Genomic DNA, 20271 nt, shown 5'->3' on the forward strand with positions numbered 1-20271 from the left:
ATAATGTAATATGTACAAATTATGTTAATTCCGATATTTGCAATGCATTTAATATATATATATATATATATATAGGTTTTCATAAAATAGATTTTCTTTTTTATTTTTATGTATAATTATATTGTTATACAAAATAACAAGCTGTTAAATAAAACCTGAACTTATAGATAACATTTGTATAAGATATCTTATGATTAACATTTGTTAAATAACGGTACTACATTTAGTTGGTGTTCTTATATCTTTCAAAATATAAGAGAATTATAATATTATTAATAACAATAATAATATATTTCTTTTGTCTATAAAAATAATTGATCAACAGCTGATATGTAATAAAACATTATGAAATTATATTACATGTTCAAACAAGAAGCAACGTGTATAATATATACATATATTCAATTTTATTAAAAAGTATAAAATCACAATTAATGAATCAAAATCTGAATTGATGAATTTAACGGATAGAATGAAATATATTTAAAATTCTATACAAATTTCAGTCATTTATATATTATATATTATATATTATATATTATATATTATATATTATATATTATATATTATATATATAATAACATTGATAATAAATCTGCAGATTACACAAAAATAATTAAATAAAGTTTTTATTTACAATATCAATTATTGAATAATTCTATTATATAATTAATTATAATTAGATTAAATTTCTGTATACTTCTTCCTAAATATTTGATGTATATATAAATAATTATAATATGAAGAACTTTTTTTTTCTTAATTGGAAAAACGAAGACGTAAAAATTGAATTAATTGTTAATTATTTCTAGAGGGGGGAAAAAAAGATAATAAAAAAAGATTGTATTTTTAATAACACTATCATTCCTTAAAACATTATTTTAAGGAACAAGGAACAATAACTCCTACAGTTTATATTGTTTATCATTCCGAATTTAAAATTTCGTTTCTAGCCTTAAACATTACTTCCAAAGCATTTTTAGCTATTAGTTTTGCGGCAATATTTTTGCCAAGTTGTTCAGCACATAAGAGACTTAGGCTACTTATATTACCCGGTACTACACCAGTATACAAACGAGGTTCTCTATATTGACATTTCCTATTTAACATCAAAAATAATATAAATAATATCTATTATAGACATAATAAAAAACATTAAATATTGTATATAGTAGTTAGAAATGCTTACTTTGGAGGTTCTGCATCATCATCCGGTATATAAAGTTCACTTTTTGCTGTATCTTTTATTACAGTTTGACCATCAAGAGACCAAACTGCTCCAGTAATAACTAAATCTTTTTCAGTTAAAGTAGAAGAAACTGCAACTGGAGCAGAACATCCACCACCAAGTGTCTTTAAGAAAGATCGTTCACATACACATCTCAATGCTGTATCTACATCATGTAAAGGTTCTAAAAGAGAAAGTATTTTCCAATCAGATTCTCTGCACTCTACTCCCAAGGCTCCTTGACCAACAGCATACAATGCTTCTTCTGGTTCTAATATCTATAAATAAATACAATTACATATTTAATATATATATATATATATTCACATTGAAAGTAATTATTATATAAAAATATTACCTGACTTATTCTATCATTCCATCCCATTCTTTTCAAACCAGCAACGGCTAATATTATTGCAGCAAATGGACTTTCCTCGTCATCTAATTTTTTTAACCTAGTATTTAAATTACCACGTATACTTTGTACAGTTAAATGCGGCATATTTCGAGCTAATTGAGCTGATCTTCTTAATGAACTAGTACCTATTACACTCCCTTTTGGCAATGTAGATAACGTTTTGTCTTTATATTTCTTTGACATTACAACTGCATCACGTGGATCTTCACGTCTAAAAAAAGAAATTCTTATTTTTTCAAGACTATTTCGCAATGAAATAAACATTAAACAATATCATCAATTTCAAATCGAACATTCAGAACAGATTCTGAATTGATATCAGGGGTGATGTTTATTTCAAGGAATACATTTTAATTTTAAATGTAACATGAATTAAACATATACAGATGTACCACAACAACAACAAAATCAAGATTCTTATATGTGTATATACAAAAAGTGGATCATATAATATAATAAAATATTCTTTATATATGTCCTTGAGTTATATATATGTCCTTGAGTTATGAAAGTACTCTTTTAAGAAAAAGATATTAACTGTAATCAAAAGAATGATCACTCAGCAACTACTTACTTCAATATTGCACCTAACACCATTCCTTGTGGCAGTATTGTAGGTAAATCTTTTAATGAATGTACTAAAAAGTCAACACGACCAGATTCTAAAGCCAATTCTAATTCTTCTGTGAATAAAGATTTCTCTCCAATTTTGGGCAACGATTTATCTAATATTTTATCTCCCTTTGTATTCATTGTTACTAAAAACATAAAAGACATATAAATGAAAATTTAGTTTCATTGCATATATATATATATACAGACACAACACATATATGTTACTAAATACGGAACAGAGCTATATTTTCTTTGAATGTTTCAAGTGTTATATAATATACTAAAAGTTTCTTAATAATCTATCAATATACCATTATGATCGTTAATGATGATTTAATTTGTATTTAAAGACTAATCTTATCTATTTTTTTTTTATCAAAATAATTCCTATATATTTAAATTATATAAATAATATTTCTTTTCTTACCTATTTCAAATTCCTTTTTTGGATAAATTTCCTTCAAAGAATCTATTACATATCTAGTTTGAATAAGCGCTAACTAAAAACATTAAAAAAAGAAAAATAAGTGTAATTAGTAAGTAATAAAATTTAATGACTTGTTCATAAATCATGTTATGTAAAAAAAAAATATATATATATGTATCTAATGAATAAGAAAAACTTGAATTGTAAAACGAAAAAAATTTTATTGTGACAATATATTTTTATAATTAATTCATTCTGTCATCAATAAATAATTAATATCTTAGAAATTGCTGAGTAAGCATGAATGTGATAAAATGATAATTTATACTACCACTTATGATAACATAAGAAATAAGATATTCACAAGATGTTATTAAATTTTTGAAAAAATTCTATACATATAAATATATATATATATATATATATATTTTTTTTCTTGATTCTATTTTTAATCTTTAAATTTTTGTAAATTAAATTTCATTTAAATGTAAAGAATAGAAACAAAATAACGAATAGATCTCAATTTTAAATAATAAAACAAAACATATGAAAGATAAACTGACCACTGATAAGAGTTTATCTTAATGATATTTAAAATTAGTATAATTTGAGCTCACGTAACAGTGAGTTTATGAAAATATGTTCTATTTGTTCTCGTTTATCAATTATATAAAAATATTTTACGGCACATACCTCGCTCTTTCGAGATCCCACACGGATTACGTCAGATGCCTCTTTATTCATTATGATAAAATTTTTAATTTAGGCACGAGCGTTATCAAAATAATATAATACTTTAAAAAGATAGAATATTATATTTTCTTCCAGGAATGTATATATCAGTGGTATACCATAATCAAATGAATGAAGGAAAAAAAAAAAAGAAGGAAATCAGGTCAAAGACACAAAATACTTTCACTGCACTTTTTGTAAGAGTACACGATTAACTTGAATATACAATATTGTAATCTTTTTCATAAATATAATTGATATTATTGTATTTTCTTTTTTTTTTTTGTCTTTTCGTACTTCCTTTATTATATTTCTTTTCTTTTCTTTTTTTTCTTAAGTTTTATTTCACAGTTACTGACACTGCAGTAGAAAGTGAAATTAATTATGCTTATTAAATGAAACTTTACATTCTCCTGTACGATATTTCCACTTGTACACATCGAAGCGCGTGGCAGCAGACTGACCAAAGTAATAACTCGATATCACTGTGACGTACTTCATACCATTTAGGTTAGGTTAGAAAGACTAACAATCGATGATGTAATATATCGATATATATTTTCTTTTTCTATCTATCGATATCTCTCTCTAACTTTCTCTCTTTGATTTGAATTATAAATAAAAATTCATTAAATAAATGAAATATTGTGTTATTTAATATACAATTATTTCTTCTTAGCATTGCTTTATCTTTATTTTGTTAAAAATATTTTATAAATAAATATATATATATATATATAGAGAGAGAGATATACAATACATAATACTTAAATAAGAAATTATTTCTTATCTTCTGAAAGGTAATTTTGTCACTATATTTAACACAAATAGATAAATTAATCTAATAGTAAATTATAATCTTACAATATGTTACCATTTGTTATCACAAGAAAATAACTTCCACGATGAATTCACATTTTAATATTCTGTGAAAATAATTATTTTTCTTTTTATAATCAAATTATAAATAAGTTAAAAAAAAAAAAAGTAAAATAGAATAAACTAGAGTGTTATAATTAAACTGCAAGGAAACATAGCTTAGCTTGTATTATCTATAAGTTTATACAAGAAAGCTTATCAACTTATAGCTGTATAACATATAATTTTCCTACATAACATATTTTTTTCGTACATTACTTATTTAAAACTGAATAGTAAATAATATTTAAATCCTGTTTTATGTACAGCTTACATAACATGATTTAAATGTTCTTTTTCAAAAATAGTTTTCTATTAAAAAATATCTAAATAAAATCATTAATCTTCGATGGAACGTGTACAATACATTATTAACTTTCATTATACTTTTGAACATAATTATAGGTGTAGAAACCCTATTTATATAAAAATCGACTAGCTCCAATTTTGTATGTGCGTATCTCAAATCACAGCTAAATCAGTTCATAATAACTTAAGTGATACTTAAGCAGAAACAAGTATAATTAAAATAACAATATTATCAACATTAATAATACAGTTTTTCACTTTCAATGATAATACGATCACACTACATATAAAAGCTTGATTTCATGTATGATTAAATCTATCACTGTATATTATTGAAAAGTGAAATAATATTTTTTGTGTCACATTTTATATATTTAGTAATCAAGTATACGTGTACTGGAAACTAATTATATTGAAACATCATTGAAAAGACTAAATGCAACTAAATATCTATATTTATGTTTCTATTAGTTTCACTCGAAATGCAATCTTTGTAAGCGTTATAGCGACTTGCAATCGATGTCAGTATAAATATAAAAAAAGCATATGTTATATTTAAAACGCTTGCGAAGTATTTACACAATTACCTTGTGTATTAAAACATTTATTGTAGTACACATCCACTTTCATTTTTTGGTTCCTTACTACTTTGATGAACAGTTTCTTCTTTAACAGGAGGTAAATCCTGTTCTTTTTCTGTTCTAGCTGGAGTAACTCCAACTAATACTTTATAAACATCTAAATTCCATATAGAATTAGGGGGAGGCATTTGAAAATCAATAGGACTGACAAGACCAAAAGTAGCCTTAGTATCCAAAGATGGTATTTCTCCTGGTATTGTATCATGGTATCTAAATAGTTGTGTGTTTAATTATATTATTAACTTTAGAAATAATTATATTTATTGCAAAAATGATTATTCAAAATATACTTACATAAGACCATTTTCTCTATTACATTTATCTAATGTGAGTTTTACTGTTGGAGCCAATTTTTTAAAAACAGTATGTTGATCAGGTTTTACACGAGGTGCAGGACCATTTGTTTTCCCATATTCTTGACATAATATTTTTGCTTTCTTAAGGCAACTATCACTCTCTTGTAATGCTCTAATTGCTTCTCCACATTTATCCATAGACAATAAATTAACGCCGCAGTAATTATATGCCTATATGGCACATGTTTAAATCAGATATGCTTATGTATTTAAAATAGATATATTTTATGGTATATATATGGTATATATCTTACATAAGATTGATAAAATGCTGCTTTTAGTTCTAAGTATTTAATCCATTGAGCAGATATTTCTGGTTTAAAAGGACGCAACGTGTTAGCAGCATCTAAGAATAATTTACTTGTTTCATTTGCTAGTGCTGATATTAAACTTGCATTATGTTTTAACTCCATTGCTCTTGCCACTGTTACTGAAATATAATTAATACAATAATTTAATAAATGTTTAACAACAAAATATATATATATATATAAACTATAAAGACTTAATTAAACCTTCTTGTGCTTCTGCAGTACATTGATTTACATATGTATTTATTAGACGTGGATCTAAATCACTTCCTAAAGGTGGAGGACTAGCCAGTTGAGGTAGAAATTCAGTTTGTACAAATGTAAATATACCTGCAGCACGTCTTAACATACTATGGACATTTTTTGCCTCGTCCATTGTTATGCTATATCGTGACAAAAAAATGTTTAAAAACTATATATTATTTCTCTGATATAAAAACTTACTCATCCTTAGCAGCAATCATTGCAGCATGTTTCATATACCAAAGGCCCACATTAATGCTCATGTTAGCTGCTTCATAAAGTGAATCGGAGCAAGAGCTATAAAGAAAAATATAAACTTTTACAATGATTGCAAATAAATATATCTTCTTAATTTAGTTTATTGATAATTGCATTACTAGGTATGTGTTCCGAGTAACGTATGGGTCCATTTGAATACAAGAATGTTCCTGAGTTTACTAAGATTGGGCCTTCCAACATGTTCCTCAGAAGTACATATTTCCCAAATAAATCCGTACAACAAACTTAAATAACTTAAGAAGGCTGGTTCGATGGAATCACTTGTATTGTTAGCATTTCTTATTAAATCCAGAAGACGATTTCTAGATAATCTTAAGTCACTGAAACGTATAAAAGAAAAATGATTATATTTTAATTTGATAAATAAATTAATATATGTTATACACATTGAATATTTACTTTCAATATACTAACCTACAAAGTTTCTTAATAGCGTCAGTAGAATTTTTAACTTTAAATTCAAATTTTTGAGTTGTTGTTGCCTTTAAGTTATTACGATGAAACCAATGTGCCATTTTTGATGTAACACACACTTAATAATTAACAAATTAATTAGACAAGATTAACTTTACTCGATTTGTCAATTTTGACAGATAAGATAAATGGAGTAGACGGTATAGCCACAGGTTAATGAAAGATACTCCTCGTAACTATTACGATACAACGTGAATCCTCAATCATACGCGCAACTTCCGTTACGTTAGTGAACCATACTCGTTTATATTTTTATACGATTGTAGAAAAGGTAAGGAAGAAATAAGACACCGTTTTTTCCTTTTTTCTTTAGATGACACAAGCTTTTTACAAGATAAAGCTGTTATATGAATTGTGATAATTTAATAATAAATCTAGACAGATGCGTAACTAACCTTCACTATAATACCAAAACATAATACTTTCCAAATAATTTCTATTAAAAAAGTAATGTCTAATAATTAAATCATTATATTTAATAATTATAATGTATAATCATTCGAATTTTTATAACATATATTTTATATATCATTTTAAAAGACTTTATCCAATGTATTATGACCTTGAATGATAATGATAGTATATCTATAAGATAATCGACTAATACTAACAAATTTTTTGATAAATATAAAAGAATGAAATTATTAATTGCTTTATGAACAATTATTTTAGATGGGTGAACCTTCAGGATTGACTAACAGCGAAGCTCGTGAGCTTTGTAAGGAAGCAGACCCAGCTACAAATGATTATATTATGCAACAAACAATGTATCGTATTAAAGATCCTAGAAAATCATTACCTTTCTATACAGAGGTTCTTGGAATGCACTTGTTACAAAAGCTTGACTTTCCGGAAATGAAATTTTCTCTTTATTTCCTTGGTTATGAAAATCCTAAGGATATACCAACGGACAGAAGAGAAAATATCGAATGGACTTTCTCTAGAAAAGCTACCATCGAATTGACCCAGTATGTAGTGTAATCAGTAAGTGTAAATATTAATTGGTATTTAATATTATTCTTAATCAATTATTTTGTATTAGTAATTGGGGTACAGAAATGGATCCAGATGCGAAGTATCATAATGGAAATTCAGATCCTAGAGGATTCGGTGAGAACATATTTTTAATTAAATTGTTTTTGTATACCTGTAAACATTAATAACAGTATTTAACAAAATAATGTGTATAATAATATTAATATTTTCATTTGTTATATACAGGTCATATTGGTATTGCAGTACCTGATGTAGATCAAGCATGTGAAAGATTCGAAAAGCTTAATGTTGAGTTTGCGAAAAGACCTAACGATGGTAAAATGAAAGGCATTGCTTTTATCAAAGATCCAGATGGTTATTTAATTGAAATTTTAAGTCCATCTACTACAGCTAACATTATCCTTAATCATTAAGATATTCTACATTTTTACATACAGACGTAATTAAATATAATATAAACGAATTTAACGAGCAATGCATAATTGGAACGAACAAACTGAATAAACACACCAAACTCGTTAGAGTTAATTAACAAATTTTATTTTTATGTGTGAAACCAATATATATATATTGTAATTGTACATTCTCTATTTCTAGATCACGTAATATGTACAGTAGTATGTGTATCTGTAAAGCAAATAAAATCAAAATATTTATTTTTCATTTTATGCTTGTTGATTGCGTTAAATTAATAATTGTTTTAACTTACGTTCAAAAATACGACAATTATGAATATAATGTTATTCTAGAATTTTTATATATTCTATTAAATTTAATATATATGAAAAAATATATTGCTCTTATATCTAAGGATTGTCATCTCTATTATAAATCCTGTATAATAATAAAGCAGCAATATTACTAAAATAAATTTTTATTCCATTCTTAATATTCATTAATATTTACAATTCTTGTTTCAAATTCAATAGATCTTATTTTTGCTCTATTATAATTAAGTAAATTTCAAATGCACGTATACATATTTATTAGGAGAGATTCTTAATACTTAATTAGAGTATTTTATATCTAAAATAAAATAAAAAATGAAAATACGAGGATTAGATCTGATTCGAATGAAAGATTATTAATATTGTAAGAAAATAATAATAAAATGAGCTTATACAAATCTTAAAGATCAAAGAAATATGAATTTTTCTAACTAAAAAGAAAATGTCTTAAGTAAAACGTATAAAACTTATTATGAATTAAAAAATATTATATGTAAAAGTGAAAGTTACTTAAAAAGTTTCAAACATTTTAAAGACAGTTCTTTTTTTACCTTATATATAAACTAAGTAATGTATATATAATTCATTTTTTATAAATACTTTTAAAGAGTATTATATATATATATACACACTTACATCCAAGAAAAAAGCATAATTAAAACCTATTTAAAATTCTAGCACAAATTCAGTCAGAGCATTTCAATTTATGTCTGTCATATGTATACGATTCACGTTTCTTTTTTTTATGTCATAATCATCAATATTTAAAAATCTAAAAGCTTCATTCCTTGGAAGCTTAATTTTGCTTATGAATTTACACCGACATTGGCATATAATGTTGATTCCCAATTCAACTAATAGCAGTAAATAGTATTATTAACGAGTTTTAAAATTAATAATATAATCGTACTGTCAAGACTCATGGCTTAAAATAACTTGTAAATCATCTGGCAATGTATGTGTAATGTCATTTATTCTATCTTGGAGTTTCTTTCTGATTGTATCATCAATCGATATATCATTAATGCAACTCTTTTCTAATTTCTGTCTAATTCTAAGGATCATATCCACAACTTCTACTTCTTGCTTTCCTTGTACCCATGTTTTCAAATCCTATGCATTATAACAGAATTTAATAAATATACAAACTACTGGAATAGAAAATAGAACAATAAAGATACATACTGCTTGCGATAATGCTTCCAATTGTATCACTTGTAATTTCTGAGCTAGTTCTGTGTATCTGCTATGAAACCAGCCCGAAAAATTAGGTGATCTAAAAAATCGTTTGTATAATCCTACCCAATCTCCCTTTATACCGGTAGTTAATTGAGGTCCCAAACTACTTAATGTAGCTAAAAAGTCATCCTGATTAAATAATTGTGGTATTGGTGTTGCCTAAGATAAAAAAATATCAGTGTGTTAACTTATTTCTATTATCAATATTAAAACTAATGATTTGTATATTAATTGAGAAAATTATTATTACTTTGAAGGGTGATATGTCCTTTTGTAAAGGCATAAGACTTGCAATATATCTTTCTAAAGGAATCATAAAACTTTCAGTCAATTCCATCAAATGACGTTTCAAAAGAGCCGTTTGTGCTTCACCTGGTCTTTTTGTTTGAATACCTCTCAAAAGTTTTTTTAATATTGCTTTATCTTTTTGCAGAAAAGATTTGTATTGTGTATAAACACCCGGCTTTGAATCTAATACTTTGAGATTCTCAGATTTTTTGATCCTATATTTTTGAGTTTCTGAAATATGTAATTAATGTATATAAAATAAAATAAAATATATAATAATATTGTAAATTCGTGTATCAAAAACTTACCACTAGTTCCACCATTACTTATCCTAATGATGTGAGGCCAATGTTGCAGAGTTTTGGCAAAAAATGGATTTGTAACACCTAGTATTACAGCAGGTGGAGTAGGAGCATCCGAAGTATACTCTTTAAATTCAGAATCATGAATCGTGAAATATGGACGATGATCGGCACAGTATTTCAATGGTGATATCATACTAATAAAACAAACCATTAATAATTCTCATAGTTTTAACAGGATGATTGTTAGTTTGTAACTATTTACTTACGCAATAAGTGCTTGAACCATTTCTGAACATGTAGTCGGTGAAGAAGCCATTACTACGATAGGTTCACTAACTAATACTAACTCCCATAACAAATGTATATGACTCACTACACTAGATAATGTTTTGAACATATCGCCTTCATATGCAGATGTTAAAATTAATCTTCGTGTTGCATTGACATTTGGTGCATGATCCATTGCTGCAATACATGGCACAGCAGCCTTGTAATTTTGATTTGGAATGTATGTCTGAAATTAACAAGATGTGATATATAACTAACAATATTTAATACCAAATAAATTTGAAATAAATATTAATATAAGAACACAAACCTGAAATAAAACACCCATAAGAGGTAAGTGGACAATTTGACCTGGACCAGGAAGTGGCCAACGATCTATTTCTCGTACAACTGCTTCCATGACTGCATTACCACGATCAAAAAATTCAGGTGCTATCAAAGCACACAATTCACAAAATAAGTTGACAAATGGCAGTTTAGTGATGATGACAATACTCTGAAAATAATATACACAACTATATAAATATATATGCATGCATATTTACTAAAACATTTCTTACTTTTTGGAAGTATCCTCTTGGTAAAGATTTATCTTTAACTTGACGAAAATATACATAGCCCCAATAGTAATCCTTATCACATTGGAGAAAAGAAGGTGATTTTCTATTATACTCTAGTAAAGCTGGTGTGTCTTGAATCATATTTCCATTTTGCCTTAATCTTACATGATATTGGGTATCTCCCATACAACCAGAGTTAGAATCAGGAAACGCTAAGTAACATACATTAGATCTTTCTTGTTCAGACAGTTGTACATGATTTGGATAAACCGCCTATTTAAAAAATATATTTTAATTAAAGAAAACAATATAAACAATGATACATTCAATTTAATATGTTATTACCTCTATAGCTTGGCCTAATTCAAGATCAAAAGTAACGATACATATACAATGTACCCAATTAGTGAAACGTTCCCACTTGGCATATATTTTTTCTTCTTTACTTTTCGGGATATGCAAGTCTGTGTATGTCGAACAAGAGGGAACTGACATTGTTTAATAATAAATAAATTCTTTACTATATTGAGCATTGGTATACAATTATACTTTGATAATACAACATTGGATAAAATTTGTCTGTCAATATAATGCTCATTTGATTCAATAATATTAATAATATAACATAATATTAATTTTGACAATAAACTTTGGATAGATATATAAAGACATCTGAAAAATATAGTTCAATTATTAATCAACACATGATATGTGTATAGGTTAAATTTAATAATTAAAAACTCACATGAGATATTACTGTATGTATATTACACATTGTACTATATTCATTGACTATGATCATTCATTAAGAAATATTGAATATTAACAATTCTATATTCCTTCACTTTTACATTCATTTTTCTTTGTGTTCCATTAAAGAATATTTCAATGTTATTAGTCATTCTATTATAATCATTCAATACAAATGTACAGACACAATATTGGAGAAATGTTTAATTAATGAATATATGGAAGCATCATAAGTGCATCTATTTTAATATTGTTATCAATAATTATTATTTCTCTTAATTTTTTATGCATTTTCAATATGTTCACAATACACTGTCAAATATGTTCGATTAATTTTAAAAGTAGGAACAAAAATTCGAGCATTTGATATGCACGTAATATTTTTATTCACCATAAACAGATGTAAACGTTGATACTCGTAAACACTTTCGCCATTCACTCCAAATTCAGCAGAGAATGTCTTCATAGTGTTCTATCCTGAGAGCACAGATTCTAACCTTTAAATTCGTGTGCATATGTGTATATATTTATTAATGCTTATTAGATTTATACTAAGTATAAAACTAATATACATATAAATATACATAGAAATAGATTTATTTTTTCGTATAATTATTTCACCGTACGTCGCAATAACTTTCTTTTATATTAATCTTAAAAAATATATAACATTTTCTTCTTAACAAAGTATCAAGTGCTAACGAGAGCATGTTCCTACTTAAGAATTCGTTCATTCAATGTATCGGAAACACGTCCATCACTTGTCAATATCGTCCGAACATTGACGCGGTTTTTTTTATTACGATTATTGCGATCAAATTTGAATGATTAATTTTTATTGGCTGCTATTTGGCCCGCCAAAAAATATCCAATTTATTTGTACATTTTGAAATACGATAAAAGTGAAAGAATTGTACCGTTTGATTTGAGACAAGTTCAACCTATGACCTTGATCTTTCTACAGATTTAGTTTATGTATATACATATGTATATATATATATAATAATGCATTTAATATATTTATAAAAATAGTTTTAAAATTTAATGTTTTTTTTTATATTTAATTCTATATTAAATGCCAATTGTTTTTAAAAGTGAATGTAGCTAAGAATTAAAGTTACCTTCGTTTAAATAACATCAGTTAAATAGAAAAAGACAATCGTTACTTTTAATATAACCTTTAATTTTAATTTCTAATGTGTTTTAACGTTTATTAAAATATGAAAACAATTTCTATATAAAGAATGGCCGATTTAGATGAATACAGAGAAGGAATACGATATATTAAATTATATGCTTCTGATTATAATATATCAGAATTACAAATAACTGAGATTTTTAACAAGTGTTTTCAAACGCTTGAGATAAAATATAATAAAAAAACTTGGAGTATTACAAAATTATTAACATATGTTACAACATTTATATGTGCATTATTAATTATTTTTATTGGCCTATATAATCATCCTTTTTATAATACTGTAATATTAAGAAATTTGCAAAGTTCTATTTATCCTGGCTTTACTATTCTACGTAAAATAGCTTTGCCAATTATAGAACAATATCCACCATTGTCAGGTAATGTAAATAAATAAATTATACATATTATATATTTAATGTATATTATTAAAATATTATATCTTTATTTATATCTTTTTTTTTTGGCTTATATAGAGTTTTACGATGAATGGTGTTTAGTTGAAAATCCATATTTTTATATTTATGATATGAATTGTTGGCCATGTAGTATCATTCATTCTATGGCAGATTTAACAAATCATAATATATCTAAAAATTTTAATATTGGCATTCCTTATACAAAAACAGAAAATAATATGACTGTTAATATGCAAGATTTGTATGAAATGTATTTGTATAATAATGAAACTTTTAAAGAAGATGCTAATAGAGTACGTTCTAATAATGAAGCATATTCGTAAGTTATTTATATTTTTATTGCTGTTAGTTTGATTTGATTATTATCTTATAAATAATTAAAATATAGTACTTATTATATAGAACTATTCATGATGTTATGAATAAAAGATTGGATAATTATCCTTCTGAATTTCTTACGACTCATATAACATGGAGAGTAAATCGTATGAAACCTGGAAGGATTATACGGAAATTGTTTCCAAAACCTACGGATACTCCTAATTGGTGGGGACAAAGTACAGAGAAATTTGTATTTATTGATGAAGCAAACTCTCCGCTTTATTCATTGGTATTAAATTAATAATAACATAAAATAATCAATTATGCAGATAAGAAATTTAATGAAATTTATTTCAGCCTAGATCTGAATGCAGTAATGTAATATTAAGATTAACCGATGGAGCAAGATTAATAAGAATGATGCCAAGTTTAGAGTGTCAACAAAGTTGTTCAACTTTTACGATTCTTCTTTCCAAGGGGAACACATGTATGTTTCATTTTTTTACATTTATGGTTTATATATAAAGAAAACGATTAACTTATTTTTATTGTTATTTTAGTGTGGTATAATTGGTGGTATTGGCATCCAATCAGTTTACCAGTTCCTAATTCAAGTACTATTTCTATAAGTTATCTTACTTCATTTTGTTAGCATAATATTTCAATTAAAGATATAATACATGTGCAATATAAACTTCTAACAAAGTTTATATAATAAATAATTTTATATTTTGTATTATCATAATTTATTTTATTTTGGATAATAGTATATACTTCTGTATATATGAGACCTTGTTTGTGTGTCTTACATTTTTAATAATTATTTACATATATTATAATTTATATAAATATAATGAAAAAAAAGACAACATGCAAGTATTTAATAGGAAATTACAAATTGTTACAAGATAAGATTTATAACAGATTTAAGGAACACAGCAGACCAATGTGCCAGCTAGACATATTTATACAAATCATTAAATGTTATAATTTTGCCTAATATGCAATTACAAACTAAAAAATATGTATAATTTAAAGTGAAATTAATATATCATTTGCATCGAAACAAAAATAAATTCTCTTTATTAACAGAATAAGTTTGAAAGCGATTAAATATAGAAAAGGATAAAAAATATATCCTCTTAAATAATAATAATTATATATTATACACAAATTTTTCAATAATTATTTTATTAACATAATATATTCCTAAATAGGAACATAAAATGCATCTCCAATGAATAGACCTGGGGAATGTCAAGATGTGAACGATTGTCCTTACAATTTATTGAAACTTTTCTTTGAGCTTTTGTTTGTATAAGACAGGTACTAAAGAAAGCAATGCAAAGATACATAATATGATCATACTATTCCAGGACCATGCATCACTAGATGACGTTAATTTATGTAATGTTTGTCCTGCTTGTATCGCTACAAATGATGGTGGTGCAACACCAAAAAATGTGCCCACCGTAAAAGGTACTACAGGGACTCCTATTACAGGACTAGCTAAATTTATAAACCAATTAGGCAGGAATGGTGTCATTCGAAGAAATAGCATATAATTTAACAGATTATCACTGTGCTTAGCTACCATCACTGTCCATTCATTAGCTTTGTCTGGGAAATATTTATATAATAACTTTCTTCCTAATAATGATGATAAAAGATAACAAAGCGTTGCACCAACTGCGCTGCATGAGCATACTAATAAAAGTGCAATAGGAAATGGGAATAAGAATCCAGACAATATCGACAGAAAAATCGATCCAGGAATTGCAAACGTTTGCAAACTATAATACGTATATGTAAGGAAAAAAATATGATAAATATTGACTATGAATTATAAATATATATAAATAGACAAAGGATACAATATATAAGTAATGAATAGTCCTGTCAATACTTCAAAATAATAGCGATCCTTGTATCTTCCTAGTAACTTTCCAAGATTTTGTGCATCCTCTATATGAAATGGTAATTTCATATATTGCTTCTCTTCCCTGAAAAATAATTTAATATTAATCTTAAAGGTAAACATAACAATTACAATGTAAAAAAATGTTTCATACTCTGCTAATTCTGGAAAGCTCATATAGACATAAGAAAGAGCAGTTAGTGATGCAACAAATACCAAAGTAACTGTTAATATAGCACGTCTTGTTGAAGGTTCTTCATTCATTTTTCTTGACACTACTGTAAAAATAAGATAATTCTATCAAAAATGACATAACATATTTTAAAGTACAAATTTCATGATACTTAATATTTAAAACAATATATAATAATAATAATTAACATTATTAGCCACGTCAGCTTTTCATGAATTGAGTTTTAAATTATATAAAAAAGAAAAAAGAACTAAAATCGAAAATTAATAAAAGTTGAGACAATGTACAAAAATAGCATTTGAATAATTTAATTGCATTTACAAAGTATGAAAAAAAGATTAAAATACAATTTTTAATACGATTACTTGAGAAATACAATGAATTAGTAAAATACTTGAAAGCAGAATAAAAAAAAAACACGACTGTGTAACAATATATATATATATATATTTATATTTTTAAAAACGATAAATAAAATCACAGTATTACGTACCAGTGTTTGTATTAATGTGTGCACTCATTGTAAATTCGTATTTTACTTGATATTATGTAAAGAACTCCTTCCATTTATATTACAGAATAATTTATTTAAAATTTACGAATGTCGTAAACTGTTTATATTATCTCATGATACAACACGAGCTAAAAGAGCGCTACTTGTGGCGATTAAAATTACTAATCAATACGTTGGCCATATTATCCTAAAAAAGAATACAGAAGTACATAGGAGCTCAGAAGTAAACTTTTTGAGAAACACATTCGTTTCAGTTACTAACATAACCACCAAAAGACGATAGTAAGTACATAGCGCTATGATCGCATTAACTACTATCGCCCACTGGTGGTCAGGGTATTCATTAATATGAATCTGATTAGGAATAAAGAGGACTAGTAAGTATCTATACACATCTGCATTCTTTGCTTTGTTGTAAAAAAAATAAAAATCGCCCGATGACGTTTATGTCAGATATATTCCACACATAACCTTTATGCAAGTGTTTACTTCTACCTGAACCAATATTACGTCGTTGAATTAATATTAATCGAATATTAAATAAGGTATGTATTATTTATAATTTATCAATCAAGTATAGTTATATAGAGTGTGTTGATTTTATTTTGAACATATTTAAGAATATTTGCTTTTATATGCGTTTGTTAATATTCCATATTTCATTTTTAGAAAAATGCAGCTAATACCTAATAACGAATTATATTCCCCAAATGTAAATGAAAATTCTAATTCAGCTGCTTTTTCAAACAAAATGAAAGCAATGGTAGATCAATTGTCTATTTTAGAAAAAGAATATAATAGACGTAGAGAAGATGTATCTTCTGATCTTATGGAAGTAGATGTTCAGCCAAGAGCAATTTATAATTCACCACAAATTCGAAATAATAGAAAAAGAAGTGCCGAGACACTTAAATTTCGAGGAAAAATAAGTATTTTTAAGCGACCAGAAGGACCTGCTCCACGTTCTTCAATTAACAGAACTATACCAGACTATCATAAAAATCCTCATAAATGGACTAAATACACTTTGGACGATGTATCTAATGAAGATATGACAGATCAAAGTAATACCCATACTGCGTTATCATTTTTAAAAGAATTAAGAGAACGTAAAATGCAAGAAGCTAAATTGGATAATAAAATGGATGTTGATGAAACGGTATCAAATGAAAATAAAAGTAAAAAAATAACATTTCAATCGCAACAAGCTGGATCGTCTACTTCTATAGTAAAATTTAATAAACCAAAAAGTGAATTAACAAAATCAGAAAACACAACTGTGATTGAAAATTATGATGGAAAACAATTAACATATAGAAATAGCAAACTTATTTTGCCAGAATACGTAGTTGGACAAAAACCAATGAAGAAAGCTAAAAAGAGTAGAATTCCACAGAACATTTGTCCTGCGACAAAAATAAAGCTAGATCATTTGCAAGAAATAGATCAAGAGTAATTGTTGAAATAATATTAACTTAATAATAAGTTTATAAACTATATATGTATATTCACAAATCAATATAAATTTAGTTTAGTTTATTTAAAATATATTTAACTTTGTAGTTATGAATAGGAGTTGGATTATAATTTAAAATAACAAATTTAATCTATCTTGTCGTTCATTCTTTTTATTCACTTGCATATTAAAAATCACTACGTGTCATTAATAATCGTGAGGTTATTATTCGTAGTGATTTAGTATATGCAACTCCCTCTTAGTCAAAAAGAATTTGCGCATGCGTATGAATTTACGCATGCGTATAAATTCGCGCATGCGCATAATGAAAAAAAAATCAGCTGTCAGTCAGAGGATGATATCGTTCGTGTAGTGACTGTGTACATACGTATAACCTATGAAGTTAGATTATCTTGATATTATAATACATTTAAATACATTTACGTGAAATAATTGTTATTTTTATATTAATCTCTAATTAAAAAGATAAAATTATAAATCATGTATATTCAAACAGTTTTATATATATATCTACTTAGTTTAATGGTAATTATAAATTATTTTCACATAACCTTTATTTCATAATAGTGAAGTATTTTGACGTTTTTAATCATTACTGTGCATTATAATTTATTTATAATACTTCTTACATTAAAAAAATTCTATATTTTTATTAAATAGGTAAACATCATTAATGGAGAATTTTCTGCAGACGATTGTAAGAAATTAGGATTTAATAAGGCTAATCTGTTATGTTCAACTTGCGATAAATTTAATAAATATAATGTACCAGAAATTTAGTAAGTATAATGAAAATTATAACATAATTTGATTAATCCACATTATTTTCAATAAATTAATAATTCAATAAATATATTATTGAAACATCAGTGACAAATGTAAAGAATGCTGTTTGAAGGATGACGACTACGATGCATCTGGTTTTAAACGATACCCAAAAGCAATTCTTAAGGTTTGCACATGCAAATTTGGTGCATATCCACAAATACAAGGTATTCAATATTTATTTTATTAACATATATGCACATATGGTAACATTTATAAAAAGAAATAATATAAGAAGATATTTATAAATAATACTATTATAAATACTACTTATAAAATGTTTAATCTTTTTAGCATTTATAAAGAGTGATCGACCAAGTAAATATAAAAATTTACAAATAAGATATGTAAGAGGTTTGGATCCAATTATTAAATTATTAGATGCTGATAACAAAGTAGAAGATGTTCTTGATATACATAAATGGGATACAGATTCCATAGACGAATTTTTAGCAACACATCTTGCTATTGATTAAGACAAATGAGATATTAATTAAAATATTGTATTTTGTACACTCATCTTATATTAAAATTAACATAATCAATTGCAACATTGTATGTATTGTCTGTAAAATATTTAAAATTTTTTAAATATTTAAACAAATTTCACGAAAACAGTTGTTTGCTTTTCAAACTGTATATTTTTAAATACTCATAAATTTAAAAAAAATTTTACCAAAATATTTGCTTATTTCTCAAACTGTATATTTTGAAATGTTTCTTACAAAAAAATCTTTGACAATTTGTTTATTTTTTAAACTGAAAATTTATATCGTTTATTTTATTTTATACTAAATAAAAATTTTCGATTAATTTAAACTTAAATTTTTATTTTGATTTTTAATTATTTATTATCTTTATTTAGACATTATAATCTAAATATATTTCTTTATCAAATAACGTTAATAATATGCTTTATCATAATTTCTTTAATTTTGTTGTTGTTGTTGTTTGTTTGCTTTATCATAAATTACTGTTAAAAACATGTTTAAATGATAAAATATATCTATTTCTACAATTATGACTCATTAAACGCATACACGAGCGATTTATCGAGGTCAAAGGCAGAGAGGGGTGTTTGTTATGCTAAGTCAATGTTTTGTAAAAGAATGTTGAAATAGATTATGCAATTAAAAAGAAAAAAATTAAGTTGTCATTTGTTTCCTTAAATAAATAACAATTAGTAAAAATAATAAAAGAACAATATGTGTTAGCATAACAGCTATTAGTCTCGAGGAAGGAAAACTAATTTGTTAATGGTTCCCAGGCTGGATGGGTCCCAGTTATCACGACACAGCGCG

At 25.6% G+C, this 20271-nt stretch overlaps 8 protein-coding genes across 9 annotated transcripts; 4 read left to right on the plus strand and 4 right to left on the minus strand.

Moving 5' to 3' along the window:
- Nucleotides 1-890: 890 nt before the first annotated feature.
- Nucleotides 891-3523, minus strand: l(3)02640 (porphobilinogen deaminase-like protein l(3)02640). 2 transcript variants are annotated; one of them, XM_015327527.2, is made up of 6 exons: nucleotides 3382-3523; nucleotides 2689-2761; nucleotides 2221-2404; nucleotides 1587-1857; nucleotides 1190-1506; nucleotides 891-1099 (listed from the first exon to the last, which is right to left on the minus strand). In XM_015327527.2, the coding sequence occupies exons 1-6, from the start codon at nucleotides 3430-3432 to the stop codon at nucleotides 925-927; spliced, it is 1071 nt and encodes a 356-aa protein (XP_015183013.1). In that variant the 5' UTR covers nucleotides 3433-3523; the 3' UTR covers nucleotides 891-924. The 2 variants fall into 2 exon arrangements, with proteins under 2 accessions (XP_015183013.1, XP_015183014.1); XM_015327528.2 differs by lacking the exon at nucleotides 2689-2761 and having other exon boundaries at nucleotides 3382-3521.
- A 165-nt stretch (nucleotides 3524-3688) lies between these two features.
- On the minus strand, nucleotides 3689-7033 carry LOC107069856 (BRO1 domain-containing protein BROX). The gene is made up of 7 exons (XM_015327507.2): nucleotides 6892-7033; nucleotides 6576-6797; nucleotides 6400-6495; nucleotides 6160-6338; nucleotides 5899-6074; nucleotides 5583-5815; nucleotides 3689-5498 (listed from the first exon to the last, which is right to left on the minus strand). Exons 1-7 carry the CDS (start codon nucleotides 6990-6992, stop codon nucleotides 5252-5254), a joined length of 1254 nt encoding a protein of 417 aa, XP_015182993.2. The 5' UTR covers nucleotides 6993-7033; the 3' UTR covers nucleotides 3689-5251.
- Nucleotides 7034-7081: 48 nt separating this feature from the next.
- Nucleotides 7082-8610, plus strand: LOC107069857 (lactoylglutathione lyase). Its single transcript, XM_015327510.2, has 4 exons — nucleotides 7082-7222; nucleotides 7624-7919; nucleotides 7994-8061; nucleotides 8173-8610. The coding sequence occupies exons 2-4, from the start codon at nucleotides 7624-7626 to the stop codon at nucleotides 8358-8360; spliced, it is 552 nt and encodes a 183-aa protein (XP_015182996.1). The 5' UTR covers nucleotides 7082-7222; the 3' UTR covers nucleotides 8361-8610.
- A 195-nt stretch (nucleotides 8611-8805) lies between these two features.
- Nucleotides 8806-13057, minus strand: LOC107069838 (protein DENND6A). Its single transcript, XM_015327473.2, has 10 exons — nucleotides 12497-13057; nucleotides 12101-12417; nucleotides 11701-12027; nucleotides 11356-11628; nucleotides 11106-11291; nucleotides 10774-11021; nucleotides 10511-10701; nucleotides 10165-10433; nucleotides 9861-10073; nucleotides 8806-9788 (listed from the first exon to the last, which is right to left on the minus strand). Exons 3-10 carry the CDS (start codon nucleotides 11848-11850, stop codon nucleotides 9588-9590), a joined length of 1731 nt encoding a protein of 576 aa, XP_015182959.1. The 5' UTR covers nucleotides 11851-12027; nucleotides 12101-12417; nucleotides 12497-13057; the 3' UTR covers nucleotides 8806-9587.
- A 144-nt stretch (nucleotides 13058-13201) lies between these two features.
- LOC107069839 (uncharacterized) lies at nucleotides 13202-14782 on the plus strand. Its single transcript, XM_015327475.2, has 5 exons — nucleotides 13202-13683; nucleotides 13780-14041; nucleotides 14125-14332; nucleotides 14401-14530; nucleotides 14604-14782. Exons 1-5 carry the CDS (start codon nucleotides 13350-13352, stop codon nucleotides 14693-14695), a joined length of 1026 nt encoding a protein of 341 aa, XP_015182961.1. The 5' UTR covers nucleotides 13202-13349; the 3' UTR covers nucleotides 14696-14782.
- stas (Transmembrane protein stas) lies at nucleotides 14766-16839 on the minus strand. The gene is made up of 4 exons (XM_015327476.2): nucleotides 16648-16839; nucleotides 16116-16239; nucleotides 15918-16046; nucleotides 14766-15836 (listed from the first exon to the last, which is right to left on the minus strand). Exons 1-4 carry the CDS (start codon nucleotides 16673-16675, stop codon nucleotides 15329-15331), a joined length of 789 nt encoding a protein of 262 aa, XP_015182962.1. The 5' UTR covers nucleotides 16676-16839; the 3' UTR covers nucleotides 14766-15328.
- Nucleotides 16840-17054: 215 nt separating this feature from the next.
- LOC107069841 (uncharacterized) lies at nucleotides 17055-18278 on the plus strand. Its single transcript, XM_015327477.2, has 2 exons — nucleotides 17055-17213; nucleotides 17338-18278. The coding sequence occupies exon 2, from the start codon at nucleotides 17342-17344 to the stop codon at nucleotides 18122-18124; it is 783 nt and encodes a 260-aa protein (XP_015182963.2). The 5' UTR covers nucleotides 17055-17213; nucleotides 17338-17341; the 3' UTR covers nucleotides 18125-18278.
- Nucleotides 18279-18459: 181 nt separating this feature from the next.
- On the plus strand, nucleotides 18460-19585 carry LOC107069842 (selenoprotein F). Its single transcript, XM_015327478.2, has 4 exons — nucleotides 18460-18670; nucleotides 18806-18924; nucleotides 19016-19137; nucleotides 19265-19585. The coding sequence occupies exons 1-4, from the start codon at nucleotides 18626-18628 to the stop codon at nucleotides 19444-19446; spliced, it is 468 nt and encodes a 155-aa protein (XP_015182964.2). The 5' UTR covers nucleotides 18460-18625; the 3' UTR covers nucleotides 19447-19585.
- The last annotated feature ends 686 nt before the right edge of the window (nucleotides 19586-20271 follow it).

The sequence above is a fragment of the Polistes dominula genome, unplaced genomic scaffold (genome assembly GCF_049000335.1).
Source record: "Polistes dominula isolate Pdom_NZ unplaced genomic scaffold, Pdom_raw_medaka scaffold_35, whole genome shotgun sequence".
Classification (NCBI taxonomy): domain Eukaryota; kingdom Metazoa; phylum Arthropoda; class Insecta; order Hymenoptera; family Vespidae; genus Polistes; species Polistes dominula.